This window comes from Scyliorhinus torazame, chromosome 7, assembly GCF_047496885.1.
Source record: "Scyliorhinus torazame isolate Kashiwa2021f chromosome 7, sScyTor2.1, whole genome shotgun sequence".
In the NCBI taxonomy this organism is placed as follows: domain Eukaryota; kingdom Metazoa; phylum Chordata; class Chondrichthyes; order Carcharhiniformes; family Scyliorhinidae; genus Scyliorhinus; species Scyliorhinus torazame.
The window spans coordinates 118,868,021-118,887,290 of NC_092713.1; the positions used below are offsets into that span (position 1 = coordinate 118,868,021).

Here is a 19,270-nt window from a genome sequence, read left to right on the forward strand (position 1 = left end):
CCAGAGCACCCAACACAACAAACACTGGCTAATGTTTTACTGGATCACAAGAATACTGACCTTAGTTAGCATTTCTGCAAAGTGTATAGCAGTCTGGGTATGAAGGGTCAAGGGTCCACTTCTTACTCTGGAGACACCTTTAGCCAGGGCCATGAATATGATGATCTGAGCCAAAGAGAAATGCAGTTGAAAGGTTTCATGGCTAGGTGATGCTGAAACATCAACAATCATTGAAGCAATTCCCTATCTCTTTCATTTGGGCCGAGACAATAAAGAATGTGCCTTCTGGAACAAGAGACTGAATACTGCTGAACAGAACTATGCAGTTAATTTAAAAAATATATACCAATTGTAAAGAACATTGCAATTAACAGTGGCAACATTTACAAATGAGGAAGGATGGGCACAAAAACCATATGTCCTCTTTTCTCTTCCTATTTATCTATGGAGTATAGATAACAGTGCAATGAAACAAGACCTGACTCACTGACGTGGCTAGCTTTCTCAGTCTGGAGAAAATCAAGTTCGCCCTGAGGGGGTCAATGTCAGGGTACGTCCGGAGATGGCAGCCATTTGTCGACTGCTTCAGAGAAAATTAACCGTCAGCAGAGAGGGGGAGAGGGGGGGGGGGTAGCTTAGATTATCGTGTAAGAAAGGTGGGACCTGTGAGGGAGGAAGACGGCCTTTGTACTATGTTTATATTTGTATGTACACTGTTTCTTCTGTTATCGTTACAAAATCACAAATACCTCAATAAAATATTTTATTTTTTTAAAAAACAGTACAATGAAACCAGTACAATGAAACCAGTACAATATACTGGGGAAATGTTGTTGTTTTATAGTTTCAGATAGTAAATGTAAGGGACGAGTTTGAGATTTATATCTGCCTAAAGCAATTACCATAATATTCCAGCCTTTGGTACCCAACTAAACAATCCAGAGCTTTTATTTACAATTGTTTGGTCTCAATGCAAGATGACAATTTTTTTGCCTTCAAACATTTGTTAAAAATAGATTTTCATGTGGTCGGTGATGGTCACATGCATCATATTTTCCACTTGGTGACAGGAGCTAAAATGGTAAAATTTCTGCTCTCCCTCCCATTTGAAACGTTGGCAGACAGCTGCAATACAAAGGCATTGTGTTGTCAGCTGTACTACCAAATGCTGGCTATCGTGCTTCAAATAATGGAGGGGAATGTTATCCACTGAGATCTACCCAGCTGAAGCTAGTGGTTTTATAGCAAGCCAAAAAATACTTTCAAAACCAGGAACAAGAGAAGACTAGTTATGAACACAATCATGTAAGCACTTTGCTAGCTATTTTCTAAAATTTAAGCCCAAAGTAATTTCATGACAATACATTTTAAATGCCCAGCCAAACTGTTATTTCTCTGCACTTCAATGTTTGTATTGTGCTCATTTGTAAAAGTTAGTTTGCACATTAATATCAATAAAAATAATGACAATGATTCATAACAAAAACAGATGCCCTTTTACTTTGTTGTAGTGAAAAATAGAAGGATTGGATTTAACTTCCACTTGACACTCACTTAAGAAGTTCTGAATTGGGGGCAGTGGATAACACTGGGACTATGGCGCTGAGGACTGGATTTGAATCCCGGTCTGGGTCACTGTCCGTGTGGAGTTTGCACATTCTCCCAGTGTCTGCGTGGGTTTCACCCCCACAACCCAAATATGTGCAGATTAGGTGTATTGGCCATGCTAAATTGCCCCTTAATTGGAAAAAAATAATAATAATTGGGTACTCTAAATTTATTTAAAAAAGGATTATTAAATAATTCTGCATTGAATTATTGTAGCAGCTCTAATGAAACGTTATTTGAGGAGGTGCTTTGCATTGGACTATCAATGTGTAGCGGTAAGTAGGGGAATAGTTTAAGTTCATCAAGTGGATGCAGCAAGATCAACGCAAGGAAAATTAATCCTTGTCAAAGATAAAATAGTTTTTAAAGATGAGCAGGTTAGGTGGAGTTATGAGGATGGGACAAGGGACATGTGTAAATGGTCTATACCTGGTCCTGCAAATACTGGTCCACACAACCACCATGTCGAATATTCTTCATCAGCATCTCTGCAGCTTCGATTCCAACTTTATCTGCAGCAACTCCTGTATTTTACAAACAGTTTTGTGTCAGCATTGTCACTTAATCATTGGATTTTGTTTTTTGTTCAAATCTTCAAATTCTTATTGCACTGGCGTAGTGGTTTTGTCGCTGGACTAGTAAGCCAGAGACCCAGGGTAATGTTCTGGGGACCCGGGTTTGAATCATGCCATGGCAGATGGTGAAATTTGAATTCAATAAAATAAAAAGTGGAATGAATAGTCCAATGATCGCCATGAAAACATTGTCAATTGTCGTAAAAAAAAACATCTGTCCTTTAGAGGAGGAAATCTGTCATCCTTACCTGGTCTGGCTTATATGTGACTCCAGATCCACAGCAATGTGGTTGACTTTTAAATGCCCTCTGGGCAATAAATGCTGGCCCAGCTAGTGACACCCACATCCCATGAACAAATGTTTTAAAATTCTTCAAAAGCACTTTGTCAGATCTTTCAGAATCCCAACATGTATCAATTAACTCTTAATGGCAACATCTGTAGTTCTGTTACAATATTGTTATTATTTTCTCACTATCCTCTATACAGTACTGTTGTATCAACCCCATGGATGCAACCGCCTCGGAGAAGCTTGGTGTCAAGTCTTGTCTGAGGTAACTCACATGAAGCACATTGGGACTTCTTACTATCCCGAAGGTGCTATATAAATTAATTTGTAGATTAAGGGTACTGGGTGCAGCAATTTGCTGTTTATTCCTCCTAATTCAACATTTAACACTGAAAATAATCTTACCTCTTTTACCAAGGGCAGATCCTGCGATGATACATCCTGTAGAAGTTTCAGCAAAAACACTGCAATGGAGAAATAAATTAGCACTAGAAATGAGAACGACTTAAAAACTGTTGCATTAATTAACAAGTTACATTAATTATAGTCACGATAAACAGTGGTCAAACTGACCTCGCAACCTTGAAGAGTAAGCTTTCTTGTAAGTCATCATGAAAGGACTTTGACAGAAAACTGAGACTTTTTAGCTCCATTTTAGTATATTTGATCTCCACCAAACAATGCTCTGTACCACACCTCTTAGCTCAGTGGACAGGAGAACAATCAACCAGCTCAAATAAATGCTGATTTTGACATGGATACAAAGGAATGGGAACAAAGGACTCAGACCCCTGACCCTGGAGCTCCATTCTACCTGCATGTAGAAAGATTGTTTCTCTTTGATGCTGGCAGCATGACTAGAATCAGTTACAGCAGTAGATTCACATCAATGGAGCTCCAGGTCAGTAAGCATGCTGCTGCTGTTAGAAATATGGCAGGTAATATTCTCACATACAATCATTTTAGAATACAATTTTTTGTGTAATCCACTGTAATGTCAGTCTGTACAATATAAGCACTTGTGACTATACATAGAAACCACTTCAGGAGCACAGGTTCAATTGAATTTGACAATGCCCACCTGCTTCAAAAAACGCAGGATATCAAAGAGTTTAGCTGGTATAAGAATTTATTATTGAAGTAACTGAGATGCATATTTGGAAGGTTGAACTCTCAAACTAAATACTTATTTGGCAAAGTTCATCTTAATTAAAATTTGTCCTTAATGGAGTACTCTGAATTTGGACTAAACAAAAGGAATGGCTGGTGTGTCCTCCACTTGTTCTCAAAGAGATGCAACCACTTCACTTCAAACACCGCAGATTATTTTCACAGCTTTCTACTAATGATTGAATAGTATACATATTAAAGTGTTCTTTCAAATGGACCATGGATTGAAAGCAAAACATCACCCTCCGTTATACCAGGATTCTGGTGCGACAAAGTATAACAGTTGTAAACACAGTGCAAGTACCACATGTGCACCATCTGACATCACAGTACTCTGTGATTTTTAGATGCAAAGCTTAAAGTAACCTGGAAAGTTCCGGGAACACAAATTCCTGTTCCTGGTTTCCTAGTTCTACCCCTGCACCAATATACTATATTTAAATAGTACTTTAATACTAATATTGGGATTTTAAAAACGTTTAATATTATCATTAGGGTACCAGATATCAAATCCTGGAGGATGAGTAGGCACCTTTTATCTTATTACTGTCATCTAGAAGCCCAGGAAGCAGGTCCATATCTACAAAGTCAAATAATCATCAGGTACTCCTGTATAATGAAGCAGTCAAACACGCAAAAATCCAAACATATCATAACAAAAACCTAGGGTGACACGGTGGTGCAGTGGTTAGCACTGCTGCCTCACGCCGCCGAAGATCCGGGTTTGATCCCAGCCCCGGGTAACTGTCCATGTGGAGTTCGCACATTCTCCCCATGTCTGCATGGGTCTCACCTGGTCTGCGATGTGCAGGCTAGGTGGAATGGCAATGCTAAATTGCCCCTTAATTGGAAAAAAAAAAGAATTGGGTACTCTACATTTTGTTAAAAATAAATAAAAATCTGAAACAAAAATCTGGCAACTCTAAAATCTCAATTAAACTGGATTAATGAGCATTTCATTCATGTACAATGATAGAATTTTGCTTCTTACATAATTCCATTTCCATTTCCATATGCCTTGTCTTTAGGCTCCTGCACAGACTGGATATTTACGTAAATATCACGCATTTCTTTTCTGATGCACCGAACAGCTGCAGATGCCATCTCATTTGCAAGCTAAAAAAAACAAAAGAGAAAAACCTTTGATTCATCCTAATCTCAGCATGATTCACTGATTTTAGGGTACATTGATTGTTGTAGCAAATTACATTTTTTTAATGTTCAAAAGCAACATTTTAATCATTTGCAGTACTCAATAGGAACTTGCGTTATACACATTGAGGAAAGCAACTTGAGATCCGTCAGGTTATGTCATATCATCCCAAAATCATCAATTTGACTGCTGTTATACATCATGAATTTAGCACTTGATAATAATTCTAACAGCCTAGAGGTTAGGAGTTCAAATCCCACCAAGGTGACTTGTAAAAGTGAATTTAACAAATCTGATAATTTGTGGGTAGAATAATAAAACAACCAAAAACAATTGTTGGACTCCTAAATAAAAAAGGAAACACCCCATCCTAACTAGCACAAGTGGCTATAATCTACACACGATATGGTTGACCCTCAATACTTTCCGAAGTGGCCTAGCAAGCCACTCCATTGTACAAATGATTATCAAAACAAGAGGCTACCACCACCGTCTCAGCATCACCCATGTGCATCCCTATAACAAGTAATAAAATGCTTTTAAGTAATGTGCAATCAAAGTTTAAAGCAACAATTTAAATTTTATTTGTTCTTCAGGAAAATAATTTATTGATTGGAACCATTGCCAAATGGTCAGTGTATTAGCGTCCCCCTTGCAGCAATCACAACTGTCACGTTCTGTAGCTGACATCAACAACTCCCTTTGGCCCAGGACTTGCACACGCCAGACTTATAACCTGCATAAGATTACTGTTGGTTCAGGGCGGCAGGGTGGTGCAGTGGTTAGCACTGCTGCCTCACGGCGCCGAGGACTCGGGTTTGATCCCAGCCCCGGGTCACTGGCGGTGTGGAGTTTGTACATTCTCCCAGTGTCTGCATGGGTCTCACTCCCACAACTCAAAGATGTGCAGGGTAGGTGGATTGGCCACACTAAATTGCCCCTTAATTGGAAAAACATTTTTTTTTTAAAGAAAGATTACTGTTGGTTCTTCCTGTAACCATTTGATACATTGCCTTAATTAAAACCAAAACATATTTTGTAAAATGGAATCTCAAGAACATATAATGAACAACCAAAAACAAGGTTTGCAAATAAGAAAAAGAAAAAAACTACAATTCTGAAAAATCAAGCATGAGATTTCTTACCTTAAATGGCAGAACTCCAGCAACAAAGGCTCTCCCATGAATCTTTGTTATTGTTCCTCGTTCGGTCATGTTTATTGGAGTAAGTTGTTTGACTGGAGATATTTTTACTCTCACCTCACCTCCACCCTTTGGATAGTAACCTCTGCAAAACACCAGAGTTGATTGACTTAAATACAGTAAGTAGTCTTCACCTCCAAGAATTGCAAACACACTCATGAATTTACATCTTACAAATTAACTAGGTACATGGAGAAGTACAGAATTTTGAAGTGGGTAAATCAGGAAACTCTCCATTAGTTCTGGAGATAGTTGGCACAATGGAAAATGGTTGTCGTTGTTGGCGACCAGTCATCTCAGCCCCAGGACATTGTTGCAGAAATTCTTCAGGATAATGTCCGAGCCCAAACGCCTTCAATCATCTTCAACTGCTTCACTTAATGACCTTCCCACCGACATAAGGTCAGAAGTAATAATAATAATAATCTTTATTGTCACAAGTAGGCTTACGTTAACACTGCAATGAAGTTACTGTGAAAAGCTCCTAGTCACCACATTCCAAAGCCTGTTCGGGAACACAGGGGGAGAATTCAAAATGTCCAATTCACCTAACAGCCCAGCACATCTTTCGGGAGGTTTTTGATGATTGCAGAGCGAGCAGGAAAACTGGACAACATTCAAGCTTGAGCTAATAAGTGACGAGTAATATTTGCAACACACAAGTGCCAGGTAATTAGGTTAAGGAATATGTCAATAGAGGTGCAGTGTCAGATATTTAAAGGAATATTTCAGAGTAGACAGAATAGATACATTCCAATGAGAAAGAAACATTCCAAGGAGGACCAACCTTCTGAGGTTAACTAAAAAAGTTAGGGATAGTATCAAACGTATTCGAGGGAAAAACATCTAAATGCGCAAAGCTGTCAGGTCAGAAAATCAATCATATTATTGGACAGAATATATAAAACAGCAAAAATTATAAATATTAATAAAGAAAGAAAATTAAGAGAGAAAGCTAGCTAGAAATATAAAAAGAGATAGTAAAAATTTCAAAGAGACAAATGAGCATTGGGTAATATAAAGTGAGTCTGGGGAATTATTAATGGAAAGTAAGAAGTTGGTAGATGAATTGAACAGGTATCTTGCACCAGTCTTCACTATGGGCCGCACGGTAGCACTGTGGTTAGCACTGTTGTTTCACAGTACCAGGGTCCCAGGTTCGATTCCCGGCTTGGGTCACTGTCTGTGTGGAGTCTACACGTTCTCCGTGTCTGCCTGGGTTTCCTCTGGGTAGTCCGGTTTCCTCCCACAAGTCCCGAAAGAAGTGCTGTTAGGTCATTTGAATATTCTGAATTCTCCCTCTGTGTACCCGAACAGGCACCAGAATGTAGCGACCAGGGGATTTTCACAGTAACTTCATTGCAGTGTGAATGTAAGCCTCTTTGTGACAATAAAGATTATTATTATTATAGCAGATAACAGTAACATTCCAGAAATAGCTGCAAATGAGAAAATGGAAGGGAGGAACTCGAGAAAATTACAGTCACCAGGGAAGTGTTACTGCGCAAATTGTTGGGAGCTGCAGGCTGACAAAGCCTGCGTCAAGATGAATTTAACCTGAGAAGAAGTTGATACATTGTTCTTGAATTCTAAACTTCCCGTGATTGGCTGTAGAAAGGATGTTTCCTCTTGTGAGAGAATTTAGAACCAGGGGTCACTTTTTTCAAAAAAAGGGGCCAATTTAAGACAGAAATTCGGAGAATTATTTTCTCCGAGGGTAGATAGATTCTTGATAAATAAGGGTGTTAAATGTTATAGGGGGTAGGTGGGAGTGTGGAGAAATCAAATCTGCCATGATTGTATTGAATAACAGAGCAGGTTCAGGTGACCTACTCTTGCTCCTAATTCGTATGTTTGTACGTTCTACAAGATGCATTGCAGCAACTCACCAAAACTCCTTGGTCAGCACCTTCCAGACCTACAACCTCTACCACCGAGAAGAACAAGAGCAACAGATGCATGGGAACTGCATCAACTCCAGGTTCCCTACACATGGAACTTACTGTTCCTTCATTGTCACTGGGTCAAAATCCTAGAACTCCCTACCTGACAACACTATGGGTTTACCTACACATGGAATGCAGCGGTTCAAGAAGATGGCTCACCATACTTTCTCAAGGGTAATTAGCGATTACCTAGTCCCTTCAGTATTAAAAGTTGGTAGCTAAGAATTAAAAGTTTGCATAGAGAATTTTAATCATTATTTGTCACTCATTCTTTTAATACAGGGGCTGGTTTAGCACAGCGGGCTAAACAGGTGGCTTGTAATGCAGAACAATGCCAGCAGCACAGGTTCAATTCCCGTACCGGCATCCCCGAACAGGCACCGGAATGTGGCGACTAGGGGCTTTTCACAGTAACTTAATTGAAGCCTACTTGTGATAATAAGCGATTATTATTTTATTATAATATAAATGTAGAGTACCCGATTCATTTTTTTTCCAATTAAGGAGTAATTTAGCGTGGCCAATCCATCTACCCTGCACCTCCAACAATTTGCTCAGTACCACTTCCCTAGTGACTGTAATTTTCTTGAGTTCCTCCCTTCCTTCCATTTTCTCATTTACAGCTATTTCTGGGATGTTACTTCTATCTGCTATAGTGAAGACTGGTGCAAAATACCAGTTCAATTCATCTGCCATCTTCTTATTTTCCATTAATAATTCTCCAAACTCACTTTCTATTAACCACGCAGGCACAGGGAGAATGTGCAATCTCTACACGGATTACTGTAACATATTCCAAGAATGCATAAAAAAGAACTTCGCCCTGGCATTTTGGTTAATATTTATCTCACTGCCAACATCACCTTAAAACAAAATCAAATTATCTGACCATTATTATATTTCTTTTTGTGGAACTTTGCTATGTACAAATTGTTTGCCATCTTTCCTGTAATACAATAGACCACTTCGAAGGTACTTAATTGACTGTAAATCATTTTTGGGTGTCATGAGCTCACAAAGGGTGTTGAATAAATTCAGGTCCTTCCTCACTTAAAATTATCCTTGTTGTTACAGGAAGACCTACAGATTATAGATTATACAGCTGGTTTAGCTCAGTGGGCTAGACAGCTGGTTTGTAATGCAGAACAAGGCCAGCAGCGCGGGTTCAATTCCCGTACCGGCTCATTACCCGAACAGGCGCTGGAATGTGGCGCCTCGGGACTTTTCACAGTAACTTCACTGCAGTGTTAATGTAAGCCTACTTATGACAATAAAAGATTATTATTAGATTACCTCACTTGCTACTCCATGGCCAGAAGTTTTAGGACCTCCCAGCAGTTTGTGAGGTGGAGGTTGGAGGAGCCACATTAATTGCATGCACAGATTTCTCTCCACCCGGACCACAGGGCCTTGGATGGGAAGCCCACCCTTGAGGGTCATTTCTCACCCAGCCTCAATTTTTAGACTGGCAGGTGGATTACAGCTCAGTGGGAGAAACACCTGGAAATTAAGGAAGGTTGATCTCTAGCGTGTGTGTGGTGTGATAGGTGTGTGGAGAGAGAGAGAGAGAGAGGCACACAGGCGTCTGGATGGGAATAGACTCACAATAAACTATCTAGCCAGAAAGGAAGCAGAGAATCCTGAATAGGAAAGTTGTCTAATTTAATATACTTGGAGGGCAGCATGGTGGCACAGTGGTTAGCACTGCTGCCTATTGCGCTCAGGACCTGGGCAACTGTCCATGTGGAGTTTGCACATGCTCCCCGTATCAGTGTGGGTTTCACCCCCGCAACTCAAAGATGTGCAGGTTAGGTGGATTAGCCATGCTACATTGCTCCTTAATTGGAAAACAAATAATTGGGCACTCTAAACTTAAAGAAATAATAATTGAATATATTTGTCTGGCTTTCTACCGTGGTTTTTTCATAGAATTTACAGTGCAGAAGGAGGCCATTCGGCCCTTCGAGTCTGCACCAGCTCTTGGAAAGAGCACCCTTCCCAACTGCACACCTCCACCCTATCCCCATAACCCAGTTACCCCACCCAACACTAAGGGAAATTTTGGACACTAAGGGAAATTTAGCATGGCCAGTCCACCTAACCTGCACATCTTTGGACTGTGGGAGGAAACCGGAGCACCTGGAGGAAACCTACACACACACACACTGGGAGAACACGCAGACTCCGCACAGACAGTGACCCAAGCCGGGAATCGAACCTGGGACCATGGAGCTGTGAAGCAATTCTGCTAATCACTATTCTACCGTGCTGCCCACAAAGTTTACAAGTACTAGCCAACAGAAGCTAAAACACCACCATATCACAGAATCAGAGACAGCTACACACTTGAGCCAACTTTCTGGGGTACTTCTTCCACGCTCATTTGGAAGGTTGGAAAGGTGACAACCTGGTACCTATCTCCCCAAAATAGCTAAGATTTAGTTATCATTTGGGGATTCATAGTATAAATATATTTTCTTAATAACTGGAAAAATATTAGGTCATGATTGCTCAAAGTGCTGAAGCTGGAATGAGGCACTTTACAAGTGCTGTTTTAGAATGTTGTTCCTTCCCAATCTAGGTAAATAAATTGAATGTGGATAATTGAGCATTTTTGTACTCTCATATAATAATTGACAGGTGCTCAGAATCGTCTGCTCCATTTCAATAATGTGCTTCAGAGATCCACCCTTTATTTCACCAGTCTGGTTTCTCCACCTCCCACGCCATACTAAGCAAGAATCAACTAAATGCCAAATTCTAGACCAACCCTTTACGTTAAGGAGAAGGAAATCACTGAGCTATTTTTCACAAGGAACTATTACTCGCACGATGCTTCTTTCAAGCACGAATTTCACAGATAACTACAATTTCAAAGTGTAAGAATAATTTCTACGTTCAGTCATGACAGGAATTGGGTAAAATAAAAATCAACATTGGTTGGTAGGAACTCAGCACTTTTCTTTCAATGAAGATTTTCTTTCAAATTGTTCACTCAAGAACAAGTCACCCACACAGATCATTAGCAAAATCAATTACTTTATACTCACCTCATTTTTAAATCACAACTGTACTGAAATCCAAACTTTTCAATAACTGGTTTAAATACCTGAAAAGCAGAAATAATAACAAACTTTATTGTCACAAGTAGGCTTACATTAACACTGCAGTTACTGTGAAAAGCCCCTAGTTGCCACATTCTGGCGCCTGTTTGGGTACACTGAGGGAGAATTCAGAGTGTCCAAATTATCTAACAACATGTCTTTCCGGACCTGTGGGAGGAAACCGGAGCACTCGGAAGAGACTCACGCAGTCACAGGGAGAACGTGCAGACCCCACACTGACAGTGACCCAAGCCGGGTAAACCTGGGATCCTGGAGCTATGAAGCAACAGTGCTAACCACTGTGCTACTGTGCTGCCCACAAGTTTGGTTAGTTCAACATGAAGACCCAAAATATATTTTACTACAGCTACCATTAAGCTGACTAAACAAAAGAGATTGCCACGTGATCTCAGGGCACGATTCTCCGGCCTTGTCCGCCAGGCGCCCGGAAATTCCCGCCTGAGGTCAATTAACTTTTACATGGTCCACTTCCCGCCCGTGGCGATCTTGCGTTGGGTGGGGCGGAATAATTCAGCCCTTAGTGTTTTCAGCATCAGAAACTGGCAGCCAAGATTCAGACGTTTTCATAGAATCATAGAATTTACAGTGCAGAGGAGGCCATTCAGCCCATCAAGTCTGCACCGGCCCTTTGAAAGAGCACCCGGCTTAAGCCCATACCTTCACCCTATCCCCGTAACCCCACCTATCCTTTTTTTGGACACGAAGGGCAACTTAGCATGGCCAACCCACCTAACCTGCATATCTTTGGACTGGGGGTGGAAACCGGAGCACCGGGGGAAACCCACGCAGACTCCGGGAGAACGCGCAGACTCCGCACAGACAGTGACCCAAGCTGGGAATTGAACCTGGGACCCTGGAGCTGTGAAGCAATAGTGGTAACCACTGTACTGCCATTTTTACTCTTTATTAGCCACTCATTTTAACCCCCGACTCCTGTTTCAAGGATGAGGAGCCATCATTCTGCATTCATGGCCAATAGCACAGATATCCAATGTATTATTGAAAGTTATTACTAATAATAATAATAATAATAATAATAATAATCGCTTATTGTCATAAGTAGGCTTCAATGAAGTTACTGTGAAAAGCCCCTAGTTGCCACATTCCGGCGCCTGTTCTGGGAGGCCGGTACGGAAATTGAACCTGCGCTGCTGCCTTGTTCTGCATTACAAGCCAGCTGTTTAACCCACTGTGCTAAACTAGCCCAAGGAAAACATTACTTGATTGATAGCTCTGGCTCTAGGATCTATTCTGTCCAGTGTACAATGTTCATATACACAAGATAAAGAGGTTTCAACTGCTTGCAGTTTCTGTTATTGATAAAGGATGATTGATATTTTTATTCAGCTGTACTAAAAGCCACCTTATTGAATGAATGACTGTTTCTAAAGCTTTTCTAAAACACACATTGGGGTTCACTGGTTCTATACAGAGTGTATAGTGGGTAAATGGGCATGGAAGTGCCATAGCTTGGAATGCAGGGTATGGGGGGCCATGGGGGGGTTGGTGGAGGGCATATCCTGGCATTGGGCAGGGGGGGGGGGGTACCTGGGTAAAACCTTTCAAAAGGTTTCCTCATCCAGATTATGGTTCTTGGCAGGTCTGAGGTGCCATGAACCATGAATCCTTTAAGAACTGGCCCAACTCCATGAAAATTGCAGAGCACTAGGATATGTCTATCTCCGCAATGGATATACACACATTCAAAAGGATTAAAATGAAGCATAACTACATTTATTTATAAATCAAGTCAAAATAGTGTCGCGGGAAATGATGTGTAAATGCATTCTTCTACATATCTGTAGCTGCAGTATTTTCCTCATAAACCATATTAGCCCTTACTTCTAAGGTGTAGTCAATTTGTGGGGCCATCTCAGCATTAGTCCCTCCTCGTAAAATTAGTTCCGATGGAGAAGCAGCGAAGAGTACACATGGTATAGAGACTTGCATCAATAGACAAACGCTCCTAGAAAACAAAATACACAACCGACTATCTAGGTTGATAGTATATCAAAGTGCAATCACTGTCAAATATCATTCTGAAGAAATAAGCAAACAGTACATTTAGACAATTGACACAAGTTTCTTGGGAGCCCTATAGGTGGACAAGTTAGCTTTTGTGTGATGAAAAGGCACACCTGACAATAACCTTTTCAGGAATACGAAACAGTGATGAGTGACAGGTTTTTATATTCCTGCATATAAACACTCCCATACACCCACTTTGAGAAATTAAGGAACTTTCATCAAATCAAAGAGAGCTTCAATGCAATATTCTAAATAGCAGAATATATTCAATTGCATTTTAAACAGGTTAGTTTCCACCCCCCAAGCTGTCTCAATGGTGTAATTATATTTTGACATTGCCAAATGGAACATTTTCATTAATTATATATGGTAATATTAATATTAGGATATGATTTCTTAAGTCAGATCCAAGGGGCTCAAAACAGTGGATACGTTAAAGAGTATTAAGAGTGCAGGGGGGTGCTTAAAAAATAAATTAGGACAATGAAGAGTGGGGCATGGAAAAACACTGGCACTCAAAATAAAGGAAAATTCCACAGTTTTATAAGTATATTAAGGGCAAGAGGGTAACCAGGGAAAGAGCAAGGCTCATTCGGCACCAAAATGGCAACCTCTATGTGGAACCAAAAGACATGGTGAGGTATTAAATTAGTATTTTGCACCTATGTTCAGTATGGAGAAGAACGATGTAGGTATAGAAGCAGGGAGGGGAACGGTGATATAATTGAACGGATTAACATTGAGAGGGAGCTGTTGGCGGTTTTAGTAGGCTTAAATCACTAGACCCGGATAAGATGTATCCTAGGCTGCTGTGTGAGGCAAGGGTGGAGATTGCAGGGGCTCTGGCACTAATTTTCAAAATCTCTGGCCACGGGAGAGGTGCCAGAGGACTGGAGTGCAGCTAATGTGGTACCATTAACCAAGAAGGAATGTAGGGAAAAAAACAGAATTATAGGCCAGTGAGGCTAACATCAGTGGTGGGGAGATTACTGGACAAAACCTTTGAGGGACAGAATTAATCTGCACTTAAGAGAGACAAGGATTAATCAAGGAAAGTAAGTATGGAGGGCAGCACGGTGGCGCAGTAGTTAGCAATGTTGCCTCATGGCGCTGAGGTCACAGGTTCAATCCCGACTCTGGGTCACTGTCCGTGTGGAGTTTGTACATTCTCCCTGTGTTTGCATGGATTTTGCCCCCACAACCCAAAGATATGCAAGGTAGGTGGATTGGCCACACTAAATTGCCCCTTAATTGGAAAAAATGAATTGGGTACTCTAAACTTAAAAGAAAAAGGATAGTCAATATGGCTTTATCAAAGGGGGAGAGCATTTCTAATAAATTTGATTGAATTTTTCGTGGAGGTGACAGGTGTGTAGCGGAGGACATGTGATGTAGTCCACATTGACTTCAGTAAGCCGTTTGACAAGTTCCCGCATTGGAGACTGATTAAGAAGGTAAGAGCCCATGGGACTCAGGGCAATTGGGCAAATTAGATCCAAAATTGGCTTAGTGGCAGGAGGCAAAGGGTGGAAGGTTGATTTTGTGACTAGAAGCCTGCGTCCAGTGGTGAACCACAGGGTGCAGGGTCTCTTGCCGTTTGCACTGTACATTAATAATCTCGATGTGAATGTGGAAGGTATAATCAGTATATTCGCAGATGACATGAAAATTGGTGATGCGGTGTAGCCACCTGGGTTGGCCACATCCCGACTTAAAATGGAGAACCGCAAAGGCTGAAGGGAAATTCAGCCAACACAGGCAAAGACTAGCAAATACAGAAATCATGTATATTGAAACCTGCAAAACAACCAGACAGCACGGAAACCAGCAGCCATCTGCATAGTAATGAGCGATTCCAAGACACAATGGCAACAGTTAAGGTGAATAAATCCAAGCCAGACTCCTCGGCGCCAGCAGGAGCCAAGACAAAGGAAGGCCAACGGAATTTAGGGACCGCCCAACGAACAGGGGACAACTCCAGTATTGGAGAAATCGATCCAAGTGATCGGAACGCAGTCCAATCACTTGGAACCAGGTATGGGGTCCGCCCCGAAGGGCGGGAAGCCCCTGGGGACTATAAAGTAAAGCCCCCAAGTTCAAATCGTCCTTCTTTGGCAGGGTCACTCAGCAACTTGAATCAACCCGTGAGAGTGACCTGTCTCAGCTGCCGCTAACCAAGTAAGTCTCAAGTCAACGCTCGCTAAGAGATAGGCGCGCCTAGCTACCAGTCCATACCAGCTTTTGAATCCTGTAGACTCAGGACCTGACCGAAAGGCCATTTGTTCCCCTGACCTGGTGGGCCAGTCCGAAGCTAAGTATAGGCCTTTTAGTGATAGGAATAGCCTAGAAAGTAGAGTTTATGCATGAGTAGTGATTTACTGTGTATAATAAATGTGTTTTGATTTGAATCTTACTAATTGGTGTGTTGAGTTATTGATCATTACTTGAACTTGAACCTTGTGGCGGTATCATAAAGATACCTGGCGACTCTAGAGCAAAGGTTAAACAAACAGAGCAAATTACAATTTAAGAGCCAACCAAAATTTAGCAACAGTGGTAAATAGCGAGGAGGAAAGCCTTAGATTACAGGATGATTATAGATAGGCTGGTCAAATGGGCCATCAGTGGCAAATGGAATTTAACCCTGAAAAGTGTGAGGTGATGCATTTTAGGAGGACTAACAAGGCAAGATAAAGCAACGAACGGTAGGACTACAGAGGACCAGAGGGACCTTGGGGTGCATGTCCAAAGATCCCTGAAGGCAGCAGAACAGGTAGATAAGGTAGTTAAGGCATATGGGATACTTGCCTTTATTAGCCGAGGCATGGAATATAAGAGCAGGGAGGCTATGATGGAGCTGTATAAAACGCTTGTTCAGCCACACCTAGAATACGGTGTGCTGCTCTGGTCGCCGCACTATAGGAAAGATGTGACTGTACAAGAAAGGGTGCAGAAGTTATTTTCCTGGGCTGGAGCATTTCAGTTATGAAGAGAGGATGGAAAGGCTGAGCTTATTTTCCTTAAAGCAGTGAAGGCTGAAGGGGTACCTGATTGAGATGTACAGAATTCTGAGGGATAAAGATTGGAAGAAACGTTTCTCCTTAGTCAAGGAGTGAATAACCAGGGGACATAGATTTATATACAGGAAATTTATAGGGAAAACCTTTTCACCCAGAGGGTGGTGGGAATCTGGAACTCAATGCCTGAAAGGGTGGTAGCGGCAGGAACTCATATGACATTTAAGAAACATTTAGATGAGCGATTGAATGCTAGAGCATACAAGGCAATGGGCCAAGTGCTGGAAAATGGGATTAGAATAGAAAGGTGTTTGATGGCCAGCACAACATGATGGGCCGAAGAGCCGCTTTCTGTGCTCTTAAACTCTTATGGCTATAACTCTATGACTAAAAACTTTAAAAGTCAGTACATTCCATGCTTTACATAAGTATCAAGACTTTTTATAACATTTTGCATTACATATATCAAAAATCATGAACTGCTTCTCACAAGTAATTGTTCTTTTGTAAAAAGCTCACCTGGTAGCCCAGTAAGACTGGGTGCTTACGTGCTCTCCTCTCATCAATATGCATTGCAGCTGACTGTCTATTCTAATCCCATTTATTTCCAGAGGGACTAATTGTCGCTCCTTGGCCTTGCATGCAGCAACAGGGAGTGCTATGGTGGAGGTATTATTCCGTATCACCAGTGAAGGGAAAGATCAAAGTCACTCAACAATGACAACTCTGGACAGCCCCAAACTTACTGCATCCGATTTGACCCACATTTGGCTCCTGACCCCATAATCCTCCCATTAGAGAATGTTTACTCCCACCTCCATAATATGACCTACCTCTCTACTTCAGCCCATCTACTGCTGAAAACTTTATTATGCCTTTGGTGCTTTATCAATGCAGTTCAGTCTAGCTTCCCTTCTTCCATCCTCAATGAAACTCTGCTGCCTGTATCCTATCACTCCAGGTCATACTCATCTATTTTCAATGACCTTACTGAATTACATAGACTCTTAATCCCTCAATACAATCCCCACTGTTCATCTCAGATGTGTTGGTGTTAACACAATTTTCCCATTTACAAAAAAATCCAATTAAGAGGCAATTTAGCGGGCCAATCCACTATCTTGTACATCTTTGGGTTGTGGGGATGAGACCCAGGAGACGCAGGCAGAATGTGCAAACTCCACACCAAGAGTGACCCAGGGCTGGGATCAAACCCGGATCCTCGGCGCCATGAGGCAGCAGTGCCAACCACTGCACCACCGTGCCGCTCCAACAATTTTCCCATTATAAGTATATCATAGTAAAAGTGCAAAGTATCAAAACATCCACTAAGAAACTGTCCACATCTTAGGAGACATTTATTTGCTGGTGCTTTGCACAACCAAAGTGTAAAAGCCACAGCTCCCAAGATGTTGGCTGTTACACTGAAACAAGCTGACCACATCAACATTTAATGTGGTTCCTACCACTGGTTCACCACACTGACCACCAAAAGAATAGATTGCTGATCAATGGTGCTGTGCCTTTCTTAAAAGTGTCAACAATTAAACTCGGAAACAAACTGTAGGACTGAGGCACTCAGCTCTGTAGTCAAATCCTTAACATATTTATCCGCTCTTTGAATTACTTGACATAGCCAGCATGCTTAGTGTGTCAGTTGCGACACAGGCAGCAAAGTTTCAGATCATTTCAAGCTTATGGAGGGTAGAAAGTGGGAGGCCAGCCAAGAGCATGTTACCTACAGAAATTAGTATTCTAACAAAGGCATGGATAAGCTTGGAAAATGTAAGGGATGGGCACTACATCTCAAAGTTCATTTTAAAGACTTCCGGTTGCGGCTATGCGGAGCTAAGCCGCACATTCGGCGGCTCCCGCTAAAACGGACTTTTGGGCTCTTTTGAGGAGCCCCAACGGCAATTTTTTCGACAACCTCTAGTGTGGGAAGTGAGCAAGGTCCCCCCTCCATAGTATATGGATTGGACCAGGAGTGGAGCGGTCAAAAAAGCGTTTCTGGAGCAGCGAAAGGTGCGAGGGAGAAAAAATAAGATGGCGCCGGGCGTAGATCAAGCGGCATGGGTGCAGGAGCAGCAGGAGTTTCTCAGGCGCTGCTTTGAGGAGCTGAAGAAAGAGGTGCTGGCGCCAATGCTGACGGCGATCGAGGGGTTAGTGGAGACACAGAAGGCCCAAGGGGCGGCGATCCACGCGGTGCGGGAGAAAACCGTGGAGAATGAGGATGAGATCTTGGGCCTGGCGGTGAGGGTGGAGGCGCACGTGGCGTTGCACAGGAGGTGGGCGGAAAGATTCGAGGACCTGGAGAACAGGTCGAGGAGGAAGAATCTTCGGATTCTGGGTCTCCCTGAAGGAGTGGAGGGGGCCGATGCTGGAGAACATGTGAGCACGATGCTCAATTCGCTGATGGGAGCGGGGGCCTTTCCGCATCCCCTGGAGCTGGATGGGGCTCATCGGGTCCTGGCGAGGAGACCCAAGGCCAATGAGCCGCCACAGGCGGTGGTGGTGAGGTTTCACCATCTCGTGGATAGAGAATGTGTTTTGAGATGGGCCAAGAAGGAGCGGAGCAGCAGGTGGGAGAATACGGAGATCCGAATCTACCAGGACTGGAGCGCGGAGGTGGCAAAGAAGAGAGCTGGTTGTAATCGGGCCAAGGCGGCGCTCCATCGGAAGGGGGTGAGGTTCGGAATGCTGCAGCCAGCGCGATTGTGGGTCACGTTTCAGGATCAGCACCACTACTTTGAAACGCCTGAGGATGCTTGGACCTTTATACAAACTGAAAAGTTGGACTCAAACGGAGGGTCTGTGGGGGGGGATGTCGGATGTATACAGGGTTTCAACTATGCGTCGGGGATGTTCCACGGGTTGGGTGATGGATGGGGATGGGGGAAGAGATCTGATGGGGAGATTGTGTGCGAATGTGGGCGTTGGTGCTGGAGGGAGGGGAGGCCCGGGGGATGGGGGAATTGGGATAAGACTGCAAAAGGAGCTGCGCCAGAGGGGGCGGGGCCGGCTTAGGAAAGCGCGGGCTTTTCCCCGCGTTAGGGAAAGACGGAGCGGGGGGGTGGAGGAGCACTCACTGACTGCTGGGGAGGAGGGGGAGAGGGGATTCCCACACCGGGGGGGGGGGGCTGTCCAATGGGATGGC

General features: G+C 42.6%; 1 protein-coding gene across 1 annotated transcript in view; it reads right to left on the minus strand.

Annotated features, from left to right (window-relative positions):
• rtca (RNA 3'-terminal phosphate cyclase) overlaps positions 1–19,270 on the minus strand; it is a 57,099-nt gene that overhangs the window by 17,425 nt on the left and 20,404 nt on the right. The window contains exons 4-10 of the mRNA XM_072511380.1: positions 12,911–13,034; positions 10,994–11,052; positions 5,941–6,082; positions 4,634–4,758; positions 2,878–2,936; positions 2,038–2,132; positions 61–165 (exon numbers count right to left, since the gene is read on the minus strand). Coding sequence (XP_072367481.1) covers positions 61–165; positions 2,038–2,132; positions 2,878–2,936; positions 4,634–4,758; positions 5,941–6,082; positions 10,994–11,052; positions 12,911–13,034 — 709 coding nt within the window. The remainder of the gene's footprint in view (positions 1–60; positions 166–2,037; positions 2,133–2,877; positions 2,937–4,633; positions 4,759–5,940; positions 6,083–10,993; positions 11,053–12,910; positions 13,035–19,270) is intronic.